Here is a 16,672-nt window from a genome sequence, read left to right as displayed (position 1 = left end):
TCCCGGCATCTGCACGAATACATGCTCTCCCCGCTGTCCGCCCGGACTCAGGAAACTGCATGTCGGCAGCAACTTTTCTTGCTTGTAACGTGGAAGCTGCGAACGGACGCTTCCCTGTCTTTCTTTTACGGGATTCTTGAGCTGTAGAAACCAGTTCGCGCAGTTCGATTTCCTCTGTGAAAAGGCAGGTGCAATTGTGGATGGCAGGGACATATCTTTGCACGTGGAAACGCGGCTCGACATCCGGAGACGGCGGACTATCGACCACTCCACGCAGCCCTTGTGGCAGTTGCTCTGTGTTGCTTTTTTCTTTTTTCTGTGCTCGGACGGTGTTCGTTTCGCTTTCCTCTTCGTGTCTTGCTTTCCTGAACGCAGGCAATTCCCTTCGGTGTTCGGGTGTTCTGGCGTGGGGTCTGACTCACAGAATCTGTCCAGAAAGTGCGTGTTCGAGAGACCCTGCTCCGCCGACTTGGCGTTGTCCTCGTCTCTGCCAGACGCGAGCTTTCAGTTTGTCTCTGTCTCACTGATGCCGTCTTTCTTTCTCCAGCTGTCTTGTTTCCCTCTCCACGCAGCCTGTCGCCTGTCGTCCCCTTGTCCCCTTGTGGCTTCCATCAACTCCGTGCGTGCGTCTCGCCGGTGGCTTCTACCTTTTTTTGGAAAGTCGCTTCCCTCGACCCGGTTCAGCGCCTCCATGAGCACACGGTGTCAGTGCGGGAGAGCTGCCAGTGAGCTTTGCCTGCTTCGGGGCTTCGGCTTCTCCCCAGTCTCCGTCCGGTCTCCGTCTCGCCGCTGTACGTTTATCCGCTAGTTTCTGCCCTTTGCTTTTTCCTGTAAGCGCACCCTCACCGTGCTTTTCCGCGCTTCGTCCTGGCAGCTCTGCCTCCTGACCGATTGAAAATGTGGTTTTAGGCGCATGCGCGCCCCTCGCGAACTTGCCGTCGTCATGCTGCTGAGACCCTAGCCAAGAGTCCGCCTCGTTTCTCTCTCGTTTCTCTCTCGTTTCTCCTATCTTGGTGATCTCGTCTTCCTCTCGTCTTTCGTCTCCTGCTTTTCCTGTGACCTCTTTTCCAGATCGTTTGCTGAAGGTAGAGTCCGCGTTTCTCCGGAGCGACGTGTCTGTATCCCAAAGATGTCGCGCAGAGAAGAAGTCTACTACTCCGCGGACCAGGGAGGCGACGGCGGCCGGGCGTACAGCGGAACGAGTACGCCGGTCTCGGACCGCCAAGCACATACAAGTAGAGCAACAAACAGAGAAGGCGCGACAGTGAGCTCAGTCTCCCCGAATCTTCTCTTCCAGCATGTCGTCCAGTTCTTCTCCCACAACGAAGTCGTCGACGTCACACCCTGCCTTTCAAAGTTGCTCGTCATTGATCATCGCCTCTTTGTCTCCACTGCACTCCAGGTACGCAGGCCCGACTTCCGTGTGCAACCTGAACGTTGTTCGCTGCCTCTCTTCGGTCTCCGCTTTTCGTCTTTCTCCTGGACTCTGAAAAAGCTCGTATCATCTCTTCTGTGTCTTCAACGAGCGGCGAAAGCGCCTGACTTGTCTTGCTCGCGCCTGCTTCTCACCGTGCAAGCCTCTCCATGTGCCTACTACGCAGCATGGCCCCGCAGAAGAGGCTACCTCTCTCCTCTTGGCTTTCTCCGTTTTTTGTGTGTTTATGGCGAGATCCATAGTTCGGTGCTTTCAGCAAACGGGAAGACATCAGCCGTCTGCCTAGGAGGCGTTTCTCTGCTTTCCCCCCATCTGGCTTGTTTGCTTCAGTCGTTGTACAGCTTTCTTTCGTACCGTGTTTCTCCCTCCCGTTATCTGCGTCGCTCTCTCTGTCTCTATCGTCCTCTTTCGCTGTCTGTCTCTTCTGTCTCTTCCGTCTCTTCCTCGCGACAGGCACTGAAGGAGTTCTTTTACAAACCATTCTCGTGCTCTCCGTTTCCTCCGGTTTCTCGTCGCGCGCGCCCGTCCTCGCCTGCGCCTGCGGCGGACGACTCTCTCCCCGCATGCGCTGAGGCTTCGCCGCTCTCGCCACCTTCGTCGAGTGACGCCTCGAGCTCGGGATGCTACTCTGCGCGATCCTCCTTCCACTCAAAGAGAGAATCTGCGTCGCGCCCTTCCTCTGCTGCTGCACCTCCGCCGGCGACGCTCGGCGCCGCCGCCTTTGCGGGTGCAGCCTCGCTTGCCTCCTTCTCCCCAACGGAGACAGGACCCTCAAAGGCGCCGTCACCGAGCCTCGGTTCCCGAGCCGGCGCATGCAGCGGCGGCACCTCGCGGGGCGACGAGAGAGAGGTACCTTTCCTCGCGGCGGGCACTGAGGAGCAAATGCGGAGTGAACGGGAGGAGCGCGGGGCGCGAGCGGCCCATGTGACGCATGCGCCGCTCGAGAGACAACAGAGTCTGCCCGTCCCCTGTCTCCGCATGCGCAGCGAGTTAACGCGGGGCGTTGGAGCTCAGGGAGTGTGGCTGTACGACGAAGCTGCGAAAGTCATCACAGGATTCATGGACGACAGGGAACTCTGCGCCTTCTTTATTTGCTGGGCGTACTGGCTGAGAGCCAAGCAAGGCCCCCCCACGGGAGTCGGCGCGGGGCTGACAGGCGGAAAGGCAGGTAGGGAGCGCGAGGGAACTGAGATGCATGCAGCCGTCCTTCCTGGTTTTTCGAGCGATTCTTATCTCTCGGTCGCCCATTTCGCCAGTTTTCCCAGCTGGATGTCCACTCTTATATCCTTCTTGCCTCTCTCTCCGTCAGGTCACTCTTCACTCTGCTTTCTCCTTTTTTCCACTCACTCAATCGCTGGTCTCTCTTTCTGTTCGCTCGGGGACTCGCCTTCTTCCGCTCTGCAGCGCGCAATAGAGAGGCGGAGCGGCGAGTCTGGGGGGGAGGGGGGGGGGCGAAGGCGCGAGGTTTGACGTCCAGTGCGATCAGGAGGGATAAATACTTTTTGGATTGGAAGGCGTTTACTGGAGATCGAGAACGATTGGCGCTGGATGCCGGCTGCGGAGGGTGTAGCAGAAGACGAAGAATAAAATCAAAGACGGAGGAATGTCGAGTAGGAAACTAGGAACCCGCGACGAAGCAACAGTCGACAGATGAGAGGAGAGTCGGAAGGGAAATGGGAGAGAGAGGAGAGGACGCTGGTAGTGTTAAGGAAGGTGGGCATGCAGCAACAACAAAAGAAGAGAGGACCGGATCGCGAGAGGGCCCGGACGGCGATACGCGCGCGGCATGCGGCCGTTTGCTTGTGCAAAGCGAGACATGTTTTCGGGGAGACGTTTTCCTCTTTCCATTCCTTTCCGTGTCGCAGGCCGAAACGCAAAGGGCGGAGGCGACTCTTCCGCGGCTTCTTCCAGAGGAACAGACGGAAAGCAGGATGCCCCTACGCTCGAGCAGAGAGACGAAGCGGGGAGAGGTGAGACGGAGAAGCGAGAGGTGTGTGTAGAAGAGCTTTCAGACGCGTCTTCTCTGCCGGCGCGTGCAGATCTGGGGCCGAGCGTGGAGCAGCGAGAGAAGGCAGGAGCCGCGGAGGAGGGAGGGAAAACGGACGGTCTGTCTTCTATCTTTTCTTCGGCCTCTTCTCCTTCGACTGCCGGTCCCGCTGCGTCTGCTCCTGCTTCTTCGCCTCTGCCTCCTGCGTTCTCCGACGACGACGCTCAGGCAGAGGACACCATTCTCGCCATTCTCTGTGGCGCGCCGCCTCCTTGGACGTGGACGTTTCAGCAGTGGAGAGGTTAGTTTGCCTTGTCCGTGTTCTGTGTTTCCTCTTTCGTTTCTTCGTCTCGGCCGTCGAGTCGTTCTTCTCTTTGTCCTTCGGGCTCTTTCCCCTGCATGCACACCCGTGCATGCGCTCGGTCATTTGTGAACTCCTTCCTTTACTTTCTTCTTCAGTCGTTGAGTTCCCAGTCCCCGTGCTTCTCCTTGTCTTCTCCACTCCACATTCTCTGTCCATGCACTTCCTGGATGCCTCGAGGCTTCCTTTTCTCCTAGAGGTTTGGGAGTTTCTTCGTTGCCAAAACCGGTCTGTGTTTGCGGTCTCGTCCTGCGTCTCAGTTGTCTTCCGCCCTGTTCTTGCCCGGATCAGCGCTCTCTGTTTTCTCTTTCCCTGCCTCTTCAGCTTTCTACAAGACGCCCTCGCCCGTGCTGTACATCGAACCGAATAGACCTCCACTGGAGGCGTTGTTGCTTCAGCTACAAAACAGGTGAGTTAAGGCGTAGAGGACTGGATACAGAGACACACGGACGCGCTGAACAAGATGCACAAACGCTTATTCTCGCGTTTAGCTGTTCACGTAACGATGCGTTTCTGTCGCCTGTGAACATGAGGCAAAGGAGACACCTGAGAAGGCATGATCGCGCCTCAAGCGTTCCCGTGTGCCACCGTCGTCGTGTTCCTTTCCTCCGTCTTTTTTGTCTACGTCTTCTGTCGGTTGCTCATTTCTTCTGCATTTCTCCTTCCTGCCTCCGTCCCCTCTCTGTTGCGGCCTCCTTTTGCGGCAGCGCCCGTCTGTTGATCGGCCGTCTCTTTTGCGCGTGTGGTCTTCTTCCTTCGGGTGGTTTTCTCTTTCCGTGTTATCAGTTTCGCAAGTCTTCCTTTGCTTTTTTCATCTCCTTTCCGCATTCTTATTTGCTCGTTGTCTCTTTCTTCTTTCGTCTCAGACCCTCACTTTTTCGCTTCAGAATGCCTCTCTCCCTTCCGATCTCTGCCTCTTTCTTCTGTCTGTCGTCCTTTCCGTCTCACTGTCTCCAGCTGTTTCCATTGCTTGTCTGTTTTCTCCTCAGATCTGCGACTGTGGCCCTCTGGAACGACGAACGCCAGGTCCCGATGATCGTCATCACCCTGAGAGCTCTTCTCGCCCACGCGGTGCAGCATGTCAGTGGCTTGTGGGTGTGTGGGTGTGCAGATCTTTGAGTACTCCTTTTCTTGGTTTATTCTTCGTGTCGGGGTCTTTATTGTTTTCAGCTTCAGACGATGCATGTGTGCGTTGCACAGTTTCCTCCAGGTGTGTGTCTCTCCCCATTCCCTGCCTAGATATTCATGTGTTTGAGTCCTGTCATTTTGGCTCTCTTCCCGGTTTCCTCCGCCCTCCACCTCTCTTCGCTGTAGCCGTCGATTCACGCAAGGACTCTCGAAGGCCCGGGTGTCTGTACACGTTTCTTTGTGCGGGAGCGAAGGTGTGCAGTTCCGCGCTCGCTTCCGGCGTGCAGCTCTCTCCAGGCAGGAATACACCTCCCTCCATCGACAGTGCTCAAAACTTGTGTTTTCACATTTCGCTGCGGCAGGGAATGCAGCATGCAGTTGATCACGAGACGCGTCCAGAGGGTTCCAGCTAGACGCATCAGCTGTATGTACACCGCGATGTTTGACTCCGCGTGTGTCCCTGCATTTCTCTCTCGAGCTCCTTCTCTTCCCCTCCGTTTAACGCGGTGTTACCCCCTCGTTTTTTATCTGCTCTTCCGCCTCCACCTATTGCCATTCACCTTCTCTCCTTTCCCTCTACCTTGTTTCCTTTCTCCTTCCCGTGTTTTTTTTCTTTTCGGTCGCTCGTCTTCTCTCACTCATTTTCCTGTTTCGCACCCTTTGCCTTTCTCCAGCTCAGGGGCGACCTCCCTGAGTTCAACCTTTCGGTGCACCACCTGCGAGTGGGGACGTACGAGAACCTCGTGACTGTCGACTCCGAGGAATCGATATTGTCGGTCATCGAGACGCTCGACGACTGTGACATCTCTGCAGTTCCTGTCGTCAATGCGCGAGGTAAACATTCCCGGGGTCACTTTCAGCAGGCGCCAAACCTCTGTCAAACACCTCACCTTTTCTCTGGTAAAGATCCCCAGCGATGCATCGGACACGAAGACCTGACACCTGCGCGTCGAAACGCAGTGCACCACGGACGGCAGGAAACACGATGCAGCTGCGGGGCGCCTCTTCGGTTTTCGTTGTTATCCTTGAATCCTCTCCTTCAACTGTGTAGAGGTACACCCTTTCTAATGGTGCACACGTGTGTCTCTGTCTGCGTTTCGAGCTGTGCTTATGTGTGCACGTCTACGTACCTGCATATATATATATATATATATGCATGTCCATATGTATATGCGTACAGATATATATATATATATAGTTGTTAACGTATACGTATGTACATGCGCAGATATGTATGTGTGTATAGAAATGTGTATGTGTATGGGTGGTGTGCATTTGTGATGTTTATGCCTCGCGTCAGGTGCGTATGTCGGGTGTTTCACTCGACAGAATTTTCTTCTTTTGGCGCTGCAGGCGATTCACAACAACGTAAGCATTTCGACGTGTCAGGTCAAGTCGCGGTGGCTTGTCTGCGAGATCCGCTTCGTTGTGTTGGATCTTTGTCTTGCAAGCATGTTCACTTCTTGTTGAAAAAAACAAGCACTCTGTTGGGATGTCTTTCGTTCACCTCTGGCCCGGTTGAAGTCCAGGCAGACACTCTTCTGAGTCTCTTGATCGACTTCTGCACATACGGCTGGACATGCGTGCAGGAATGCTCAATTTAGACGTATTCTCCCTCTTGCTTTCGGTGGCGTACAGTTCTTCCGAAACTCCTCTCTCTAGTTTCGATTGGACCTTCAATCGCTAGAAATATATATATATATATATATATTGTGGTCTGTACATCTACATATTTATGTTTTCGTACGTGTGTATATGACAAAAACGTTTGTTTTGAAACGACTGTGGAGTTGTGAGTTCGGTCCTGCATTGTGTCTGTGTTTGTTTTGGATGTTTTCAAGCACGCCGGCGTTTCTTTGTCTCTTTTGCAGACATCGGTGGACCTGGAGCTGCCAGTAGGAGACGCCATCGCGCAGCTGCGATTCCAGGAGGAGCAATTTGAGCAGCAGCGACAGGCGCGTGCGGCCGCAGCCTTCGTCGTTTCCAGTCCCGATCAGACCCGACTCGCATCGTCTTTTTACTTCAATTTTCGCTCTTCTTTCTGCAACAACAGTGTTGGCAGCCGGCCGCAAGACTCCGGCATTCTCTCTCGCCCTGGATACGCCCGGCCGACTGTTTCTCCCGACCCCTACTCCTCCTACGCACCGGCGTGGAGCGGCGCCGCTGGTGAAGACGCACACGTAGCGGGTGTTCAATGCTCCAAGAAACCTGCCGTGCTCGACTCCGTCGTTCGGATAGCCGTAAGAGGAATACGATTGCCTTCAAAGTACTTCGCAGAAGCCGCGTTTGCAATTAGGATTGCATTGGTGCGTCTCGGCAGTAAGAGTCGCAGGAATGCATGTGCACCATCTGATTCGCCAGCATGCATGTGGTGAGAAGATTAACAAGCTCGAAATGCCTGACCGTCGCACGATTCGCGTGGAACGCACTGTGGGTCAATACGTGCTTCTTTGGGAAGGGCGGCTTGCATTCGAAACCTGCGGGCTTCGTTCGCCATTTCTATGCGGCCCAGAGGGCTCGGCTTGGGCGGCTTCATGCATGCGCAGGCCTCGCAGCCGTTCTGCGTGCATCGGACAATCGTCGGTAGAGAGTAAATAAACACAAATCTGGATGTTGTCTTTGTTTGAAAGCGAGGGAAGAGAAGGCGAGAGAGAAACCCACTGGCTGTGTTTTCGGACTGTTTGTGACAAGAATCGTGGTGGCAGTCCTGACGTCTGCACATGTAGACAGGGTCGGATTTTGGGGTTTCCTCTTTAAATTTGTTTCTTGACAGAAGTCCAGAGGATCTGGGCAAGAGAGCCGAATGCCGAGCGGAGAGAGAAAGATGGACTCGCAGCCAGGCACGACTTCTTCGGTGTCTCTAAAAGATGCGCTTCTTCGCGTGTTGTTCTCTCCCTACCGCCGTGTCATTTTCCTGGACCACGAGTACGTTTCGCTTTCTCTCAGCGCGTCCATTTTCCCTTCCATGCTCATTTTCTTTCGTCGTCTTTACTGTACAAATGCCTTATACAGTTTTATCTCCGCTGTCGAGCTCTGTATGCATCCCTCCCCGACACACCCATTTACAGCTATATATATATATATAGATAGATAGATATAGATATAGATATAGATATAGATATAGATATATAGATATATGGAATGTTGTGTATGGATACAGACGTGGGAACGTGCGTACGGTTAGATGAAACTGTCGACGACTCTTGCATTTTTGCGTTTTGCGAGTGATTCTTCTTTTTTTCATGGGGTTTTCTCCCCCCAGGTGCGGCTGTCTTATTTCCAAGTTGTCAGTTCATGCTCACAAAGTAGAGTTGCGCAGGCATTTTGCCTTATATTTCATCGCGAGAGTATCTGCATTTCATATCTGTACGTCTATATGTATTTGTATATATTTGCATCTGTATTTCATGAATCTCTGCGTACTTTTTGCATACACTTTCTCTTCTTGTGTTCTGCCCGTGGTGTTGGTGTGTCGCGTGTGGTGACACTTGTGTGGGTGTCTGTATGTGGTGTCTTTTTTCAGAGATCGCGTCTGCGGAATTGTGACGGCTTCAGACCTTGCAGAGTTTCTTGTGGGGTCCGGGCGTTCTTTATACTCCCGCGCATGTGCCGAAGAATGCTTCGATTCTGTCTGTTCTAGTTTCGACGAGCGCCACGAGTTTTCAGGGCGTTCTGTGCCACCGGGGTTCCCCCTGTCCCGGGAAGGCGCATCTGCGTCAGCGCCGCCGTCTTCTTCGACTTCCGTTCTGTCTCCAATGCTTACAGAAAAGGAAGGAAAAGAACAAGGTCCGTGTCGGTGGACTGCCGAACCCACGCAGTCCACGGGGACGCCCGCGACAGGCGAAGCAGGAACCCCCGCAGACACTGAAAAAGTCCTTACTCTGGATAGAACGCATGATTCGTCGTTCCCTTCTTCCTTGCCCGGGGGGCCTGCTTCCGCCCAGAGGATTTCCTCCGATTAAGAATCACCTCCAACTAAGAAGAGAAGGGTTGGGGGCGAAGGCCAAGAAGGCGAAAGACGGGGGGGTTTGGAACGGCCAGACGTCGCCTAGGGCGTCAGGGAAGTCGACGGAAGTGTAGAACTTCTAGTTTAGAATTACAATTCGTGCTGTTTCCTTCCGTCCGTGTGTTTCCCTTTCCGCTTGTTCCAATCCGCTGCTAGTTTGCGAACAGTCGAGCGGACAGAGAAAATGGAGCTGACAGAAATGCAGCGCAGAGTGTAGACCGCAAAGGAAGGGGGAAGACTGACTCACTCTGGAAAGAGAAACCGGTAGAAAAATGAGAGAAAGACGCAAGAATTGCCTCACTGTAGATAGCGAAACAGAGAAGAGTGGGGAAGACGTGCCAAGCACAAAAGCAGGGACACAGAGCCATCCACACTGTCTGCAGACAGGTCGGCGTCTGTGCGGTTTTCTGTTGTCCGTTTTTTACTTCCGAGTTTGTAGAATTTATTTTTTAAGTGCCAAATAGTCGCATTATCGGCTGCCAACCGGCTTTCACTGACGGCAAAACGGCATTCGCATTGTCGCTCGCTCAGCTCGCGATGCAGCGGGGTGCCTCATATAGCGAGAGAATCAACTCAGATGCCCTTGTGACCAGTCCGTCGTTCTAGAAGTGGTACTCTTTGAGACAGGGTGTTTCCTCGCTTGTGCGTCTCCATTCTTCTGTTTTTCGTGTGGGTGCGTTGTCGCGAATAAGAGATTTAGAACGAACGGGGTGCCCTCTCTGGGTGGAGAGAGAAAACTGGACAGTCAAGGGGGAATGAACGTGAAGGATGTTGGGCGCAAGAACACGGTGCCTAATTCGTAAATCCAACGGGTCACCGTTCTTCGCAAACTGTCCGAGATCTCCCTTCTAGAATTCCATCCTCGATATCGCCGCATTTTCATTTTATGGTGTCGTCCCCAGTCGTCAATTTCAAATACAGCACAGCCTTTTACGCAGTCCACTTTCACCTGTACAGGAGTCTCGCGTCAGTTACTCCGTAGTTGGCATGGGACTAAACTCCGGTTTTTGCCGCATAACTAGAGGTTAGAAAAAAGTCGCTGATATGTAAATACTTTATAATTAGTGTCACATGCCAAGATACAGACCTGGAATGGGTTCAGTGAAGGCTGCAGGTGCTCTCTCGCGAAGTTCGTTGACAACGCTGACGGTAGAATCAGTCGCTTCTCACTATCAGCACGAGGACGTCGAGCTGAAAGTGGACGGCGATGACTCTATATTTGAACGACGGGGAAAATGTGTTACTTGAGCGAAATGTGTTTCCAGAGAGTTCGGTAACGGCGTGTGTGCACAGTCGTTTGAGTAGAATCTCAGATGGCCCGACCTCCTGCCCTGGATTTTTGGGCATTTCACTGGAACACCTCACGACAAAACGTCACGCAGTAACTGCAGGTCTGCCTTCGTGTCCAAAAATCACTATTTTCTGACGTACGGCCGTACTTACCTATATCTGGAGTATCCTCGGGCACAGGTGTACTTCACTAGAAAAGATGCCATCGGTACCAGCAAAAAGGACAGAGGGACTGGAGTTCTACATTTGTCTCACGTCGCAGTTCTTTCCTGTTTTCCCCATTTCCTATTTTAGTGCAAGGGGGGCACTGGAAACAACTGGAAGGTGAGTCGTCAGTGAGGAGAGGGAAGGGGCAGTTTGTTCCCGTGAACAACCATTTCCCTGTGTATGCTATCGGAGGGCATTCAAATGGCTCGTGGCAGAGAGTGGAAGACGCACCACAGAGAAAGAAATGAGTTTACTTCTTTAACTCTCCAGGAACTTCCTCTTCCACATGTGATACGATCATTTTCACCACGTCTTTGCGGGGCGAGACTGCAGACCGAAGTGGCTTTTTTCCAGAGTACAGCAAAATTCGTACGCGGGGGGTCACATGACAGTATCCGCAGATCTGAACGGCGCTCTGTGTTTTCCCCTGGTGGTAACTGCGAAGACCGATTCAGCATATTTGAAGAAGGATGGAGTTGAAGCAGAAGAGAAGAGCGGGTGCACTTCAGTTCAAGATCATACACGCGAGTCGAGACCTCCTCGAGAAACACGTTTTAAGTAGTCAACAAAAGGAGTCGCTGTCGCATTCGGTTCAACTGTCAGTCCTGTCGCGTGCCTGTGGGTCGTAGCGATGGCTGCGCTTTCAACAAATCATTTCCAAAAACCTGAGAAAGGATCGTCTTCCTCGCTTTTAGTACTCTTCGGGCAACGATAGAGAAGAGCGTTTCAAGGGCCTTACTTATGTTGTGGTTGGTGTTTGCAGAAGTCTCGAAGAACCGCATGCCATGGGATTCGGCGAAGGCAGAGATCTCGGCTTCCGACACGCAGCGGCCCGACATGTCGTCTTTGTTTGCGAGCAGAACAACTGCGAATGACAACAAAGGATAGTTCGTTACGGACCAATCAGCACCGAAGGATGAGTGACGGAGGGTTTACGAGAAGGTAACGAAGTGAACAGGAGAACTGGCACGGTGCAAAGAACACTATGGCTCGGCTCATGCAAAGAGTGAAATGTTTCGAGAAGCTTTATCATCTTGGCACGTCTCGACTGATAGAAAAAGCAACGCAGTGTGCTTAGACACTCTCCTCTGATGTCGTCTCGCTGGCCTTTCCTGATCGAACGGGGCATTTCTCAACAACAGACTCTCCCACCAAACCAGACGTGATAATTTAGTTAGGCTGATGATAGCGGTTAGTAACGAACTTCGGACCCTTACAGGTGCGTGTTCTCCTGTTGCATGGGCACTAAGGAGGATGCCATCACCTGGAACGGAGGAAAGCTCGTAGTTATCGGCGTCGTCCTCGAGTAGAAGACCATCGACAGTCTCCCCTATCTCCCTCCGTTTTTCTTTTTCTGCGCCGATGTTCAGTCCCTGTGCTTTTGCTTCGTTGATCCACGCAGGCAACTCGTCAAAGGTCTCGCGACGGGTGACATCGACGACAAGAAGAACGCCATCGGTATGATCGTAAAAAGACTGGCGAATCTCCGAAAACTCCTTCCGTCCAGAGAAATCGAAGAAATTCACGCGCGCTTGTGCCCCTTCCACTTCGACGAGTTTTACGCCATAATCGATGCCGATTGTACTGGCATTCCTTACAACAAACCGGCCTTCGCAGTACCGTTTAATGATACATGATTTCCCCGTTTTTTCTGCTCCCATGGCTAAAATCTTCATCCGCAACTCCTCCCCTTGGAAGTGCATCATATCTTGCATATTTATTTTCCCGAACGGTGATGCAAGGAGACCTGGGTAGCCGTCCCGTTTCAGCTTCATCCGGTTCTGCTCTTGAACCCAGTTGGCTGCCGCTGCGGCGCCTAGAAGGGATGGAGGCGACCCGGACAGAACATGGGATTTCCTTGACTTCTTCGTGCTCAAAAGAGGCACTGAACGATCACATTCTCCTCCGCTGCTACGTCGTGTATCAAAGCTGTCCGATTTCGACGACCCCATGGACGAAATCGACGGGCAGAACGAAGATGAGCATGCTGTTGTAAAGGGTAAGCCAGGAGTGTATGTCTGTTTCTTGTAATTCGAACCCTCTTCCGGATTAGCTTGAGACGGGTAGACCTTTCTAGAGTCGAGGCGACTCGAACTCGCCACGCTCGAGTAATCCTGCGACAGCGTGCAAATGCGTTACCCAAAGGTTGATTAGCATTCTATGAGCTATCAGGAGACTGTGTGTGGTAAGGCAAATGCGAACGGTGTCCAAAGTGCCTGTTTGCCGTTTCTGTAATCTTCGACTACTTCAAAGTCAAATGTGCGAATTCTGCAGGTGGCCTGTGACGGCGTTACCACCTTGGAAAAGACGAGTCCATTGCAACAATACCGTGGCTGGCGCGCACTTGTTCTCCTCGATTGTAGTCTGGGGAGTTTGCTTTTACGTTGGTCACGCCGGAGGCTGCTGCTGCCATGTTTGTGTTTTGCTTAACGCTTGCGCAGTCTCTGGAATTATGACCATCGAGAGCAATGCTATATGCTACCTTCCCATCTAAAGGTAGAAGCAGACACTGAATACGGGTCTGCCACCACCTTACCTCCAGTCCATCCTTCTGCCCTGAGGTTTGGGGGGAGAAATTGACGTTAGGCGATGGTGAGGTGAAGGAAAAAGCTGCAGAGAAGGCTTCGAGAAGATCGGTTTTCTCAATGCACGACAGATGAGGAATTCCAAGTGTAGTCAACAAATGTTTGAGCTGTTTGACGCTCAAGCGATTCACAAGCTGTTTGGCGCAACCCGCCGAACATCTCTCAGGTATAGTTTTTTCAGCCATGCTTCCTTGGACTGCCGCTTTGAATTGCTCCTCGCCAAGAACTTCGCGCAAAGCCTCTTCAATACAATTTGTTTGGTTTCCTGGCCCGTGGTTTCCGCTGTGACGGTGTCGTACCGAACCTCCTGATATGCCTGTAAATGGTGTGCCTTCGTCTTTTCCTGCACTTGTTTTAGACTTGTCGGAGCCAAAACTGCGATTCGATTGCCTCTTCCACCTTTCATCGATTTCGTTTTGCGATGGGCTCTTTCTTGGATTCTGAGGCAGGTCTCTTCCTCCATGATTCCACGAATTGTGTCCGTGGCTGTTTCCATCTCCGAGTTCCGTACAAGTCGGACGCTCCGTTTTCCTCTCTGTGCTTTCTGGGTCTGCAGAAGTGTTTGCGTTTCCGCCGGAGGGAAAACTGTGACTCTCTCGTCTTGGCGCTGCGCATTCACCTCGGGATCTTCTTAGCACGTCCTCCCTTGATGGGAGAGTGCCATCTCCAGAGGAAGTATCTTCTTGTTTCCGTCCCTCATGGTAGTTACTCTTATGAAATTCCCGTACACGATTTCCGGCCTCGGTGGAATGCCGCCTTCTTTGGCGCGAGAAGACAGTACCGCCACCATCAGAACAAGAGTTTCCGAATACATTCACACCTAAGCCGTCTGTTGAACCAGTTCGGATAAGACTTCGGTCGTACGCGCTCCGACGTGTCTCATCGCCTAAGACCTCCCACGCAGCTGTCAGGGCTTGGAATCTCTGCACGTCGCCGCCTTTGTCAGGGTGCCAGAGAAGTGCAAACTGACGGTAAGTCTTCTTTACTGTTTCGTGGGAGGCATCTCGAGAGAGCTGAAGGAGATCGTAAAGGCGATCTGTGGAAAAAATGGGCCCTGAGCGGTCGTCACTTCTACGCTCATCAGAGAAGCTCGATCCCTCGCGCGTTCGCCTGTGAGACATCGTGATATTCGTTTGGTCAGCTGTGCCGTTTGACCAAGTGCCGGCCTACTGCCTCCTCCTCCCGTAAGATGAGCCAAGATGGGCACCGCATTCAATCGATACGACTGCAGCTGTGAGGCAAAACTCCCCCGTGTAGGCGGCTTTGGGGATTTGTATTTCAATAGTTCGAACGGACTGCCAGCAGGCCGGTGTCGGACGGACCAGACTTCCAGGCTGTTTGCAAGTGATGGATGGATGACCTCTGACTTCCCGATGCACAGCTGTTACATGCTTCTTCCTGATGAGATGTCAGATCAGTGGGGCAGCAGTTACCTGCGGCGACTCATCCAATAATGTGATTAAACCGCAGCCTCGGTCGGAGTTATCAGCCACAGCCAACATACGCAATTTAGAGGAAACATATATTTGAGAGCAAAACTGTAGATCCACAGATGGCTTGCTGAAAACGGAGCACGGAAAGCTTATGACACAGGTGGCGATTGCTGTGACCGCCTTTTCTGAATGATACCCGTCGTCATACTGGTTCTTGCAATACTTCGTTGCAGCTCAACCAGCATGAGAGGGGCTGTCAAGTGATAGTTCCTCGAACTTGTTTTATCTGAAGCTGTTAATGGTTTTCAGCTTGTCCGGATGATGATGTACTGAAGCTGAGAAGGCGGAGTTGACTGCTCGATAGCAGAAGACTAGCGTCCGGTACATAACGTCAAAGAAAGGCAGTGGACTTAGCCAATAACCTCGAAATAAGCTGTACAATAGGAGACAGGCCGTTCAAAATAATTCAGCTGTACAGGCTACTTCGGCGTGAGAAGTGAGGAAGCTTGGTGCAACGCCGTATGCAGTTGTTTCTCTAGATTAATGATGACCATCACGTTTTTACCGCATTGATTCGATTTTTCCTGGCAGTACCTGCATAAAGCCGCGAAAGACGCTCCCCAAAGTCGATCAAGCAACAGAGTGTACGCGAGCAATTACAAGAGCATGTGGAAAGTTCGGCTGAGGCGACGAAATCTGGTAGGGTTGAGTGGAGGAACACCTTTTTCGACATGTTGAACTGTGCTTGGTTCGGACATTTTCTGTCGACCACGAAACGCGTGTTGTGTCTCACTGCAAAGACTGTCACGCAAAATAGCTGGAAAACACAGAATTGCCTAACTGGTGGCTACAGAGAGGACAGTGGTGACGTTCTATGTGTCCTTGTCTGGTGTCGTAGTGTGCGTCTCGATTGTCCAGAGAAAGTACGCAAAAATAACTGCCGCTTTACGGGTTGCATGCGGGGTCCCACAGAAAGCTGACAGAAATCGATTATCGAGTTCTGCATTTGGAGCTGGTGAAAACACTTCTGTTCTTCTCGGAGCTCAGCAGAAGTTAGAACGCAGCATAAATGGGGTCAGCAAGACCCCGGTTACCAAAGTGGCTGTTTTACCGTAAGCTGACGTTTCAACATCGTTTGGATGATACGCGACTACCGATGTCTTCTCCGGAACCGGCTACTCTAATTTTCTTTTTGAATTGCACCTGTTACTAGATGTTATCGGACCGAAAATCTGTCTTAACTTTGAATGGAAGTAGCCTAAGCTTTCTGACAGTATACATACTGCCGTTAAACTTATGTTGCTTAGTTCAAGACAGGAAGCCACCTGCTACCACAAGCTCCCCCGTCAGGAGAACCACGAATCGGCAGGACCCGTCGATTTCATCGGGATCAGCAATGCTATACAGAGTGCCATCATTTGGGCGTCCAAGGCGTTTTCATATTGCAGCCTGCTATTCTTCACCACGGTTTTCAGATGTCAGTCCGTGTAGAGAGAAGTGCATTAGGCATTTAACATGATCACCAAGGTAGAAGCAAAAAACGAACAGGTACCCCCTTCCTGCCCAACTCACGAAAACTCGTATTTCCTTCTGCCCATCAAGGCATTCCTTGTTACAACCGTTCGTCTACTGATTTTTAAAACGTCTCATGGCACAAGCACACACAAAGAAACGCTTGGTGAGGGCCTGAGGCGAATGGTTCCAGAACGTCTGAACATCAGCGAATGATTGTGGTTTCTCCAACAAACGTCCGACGACTATGCCCGGAATGAAGCTAACATCCAGTTGCCCAAGACGATCATTTGCATGGTAAAGGGCTTTTCAGCGAGAGACTCTTCCACTGTATTCGACTAGACGACTTTCTCAGATGATGATGCTTGCGTTATGATCCAACCGGTTCGCCTCTCGCGCGTACGGTGCGGGACTCGTGCAGGCGCAGGCATGAATCATCTTGTCGATGCGCTTTGTTTTCCTGCCATGGCACAGCCTCATATTAAAAAGAGAGGTTGTCGGCCCGCTTTCACCAGGCCTTTTCACCAGTTCGACAGAAGGGACTACAGAGTGGTACTTTTCTTCGCCGGACGCAAAGCAGCAGCTCCAGTATTATTTTTGTTACCTGGGCTGCTTGGAGGATACTACGTATCTGATGTAACATTAAAACAGTTCTCTGTATTAGATTTTGTTTGGCCATTTATAGGCTCTGTGGTCTCTCATTGTTAATTTCTGCCACATTGTTCGGC

General features: G+C 51.9%; 2 protein-coding genes across 2 annotated transcripts; one reads left to right on the top strand and one right to left on the bottom strand.

Moving 5' to 3' along the window:
• Window positions 1-130: 130 nt before the first annotated feature.
• Window positions 131-9,783, top strand: TGME49_239870 (CBS domain-containing protein). The gene is made up of 10 exons (XM_018780576.1): window positions 131-1,402; window positions 1,889-2,603; window positions 3,301-3,723; window positions 4,108-4,192; window positions 4,773-4,863; window positions 5,586-5,745; window positions 6,212-6,279; window positions 6,783-7,151; window positions 7,685-7,836; window positions 8,435-9,783. The coding sequence occupies exons 1-10, from the start codon at window positions 1,130-1,132 to the stop codon at window positions 8,871-8,873; spliced, it is 2,775 nt and encodes a 924-aa protein (XP_018637640.1). The 5' UTR covers window positions 131-1,129; the 3' UTR covers window positions 8,874-9,783.
• A 1,005-nt stretch (window positions 9,784-10,788) lies between these two features.
• TGME49_239855 lies at window positions 10,789-15,253 on the bottom strand. The gene is made up of 3 exons (XM_018780575.1): window positions 12,951-15,253; window positions 11,679-12,528; window positions 10,789-11,279 (listed from the first exon to the last, which is right to left on the bottom strand). Exons 1-3 carry the CDS (start codon window positions 14,118-14,120, stop codon window positions 11,014-11,016), a joined length of 2,286 nt encoding a protein of 761 aa, XP_018637641.1. The 5' UTR covers window positions 14,121-15,253; the 3' UTR covers window positions 10,789-11,013.
• Between the last annotated feature and the right edge of the window lie 1,419 nt (window positions 15,254-16,672).

This window comes from Toxoplasma gondii, chromosome VI (assembly GCF_000006565.2).
Source record: "Toxoplasma gondii ME49 chromosome VI, whole genome shotgun sequence".
In the NCBI taxonomy this organism is placed as follows: domain Eukaryota; phylum Apicomplexa; class Conoidasida; order Eucoccidiorida; family Sarcocystidae; genus Toxoplasma; species Toxoplasma gondii.
This window is presented reverse-complemented; position numbering and strand designations above follow the sequence as displayed.

What these genes read in the sequence shown, in the direction of transcription:
- TGME49_239870 (XM_018780576.1), top strand. Translation starts at nt 1,130, where the DNA reads ATGTCGCGCAGAGAAGAAGTCTACTACTCCGCGGACCAGGGAGGCGAC. An exon ending in GACGTTTCAGCAGTGGAGAG is followed by an intron (nt 3,724 to 4,107) that starts GTTAGTTTGCCT and finishes CTGCCTCTTCAG; the next exon opens with CTTTCTACAAGACGCCCTCG. An exon ending in TCCTGTCGTCAATGCGCGAG is followed by an intron (nt 5,746 to 6,211) that starts GTAAACATTCCC and finishes GCCTCGCGTCAG; the next exon opens with GTGCGTATGTCGGGTGTTTC.
- TGME49_239855 (XM_018780575.1), bottom strand. Translation starts at nt 14,120, where the DNA reads ATGTCTCACAGGCGAACGCGCGAGGGATCGAGCTTCTCTGATGAGCGT. An exon ending in GGCAGAAGGATGGACTGGAG is followed by an intron (nt 12,529 to 12,950) that starts GTAAGGTGGTGG and finishes ACGCTGTCGCAG; the next exon opens with GATTACTCGAGCGTGGCGAG. An exon ending in CGAGCTTTCCTCCGTTCCAG is followed by an intron (nt 11,280 to 11,678) that starts GTGATGGCATCC and finishes TGTCATTCGCAG; the next exon opens with TTGTTCTGCTCGCAAACAAA.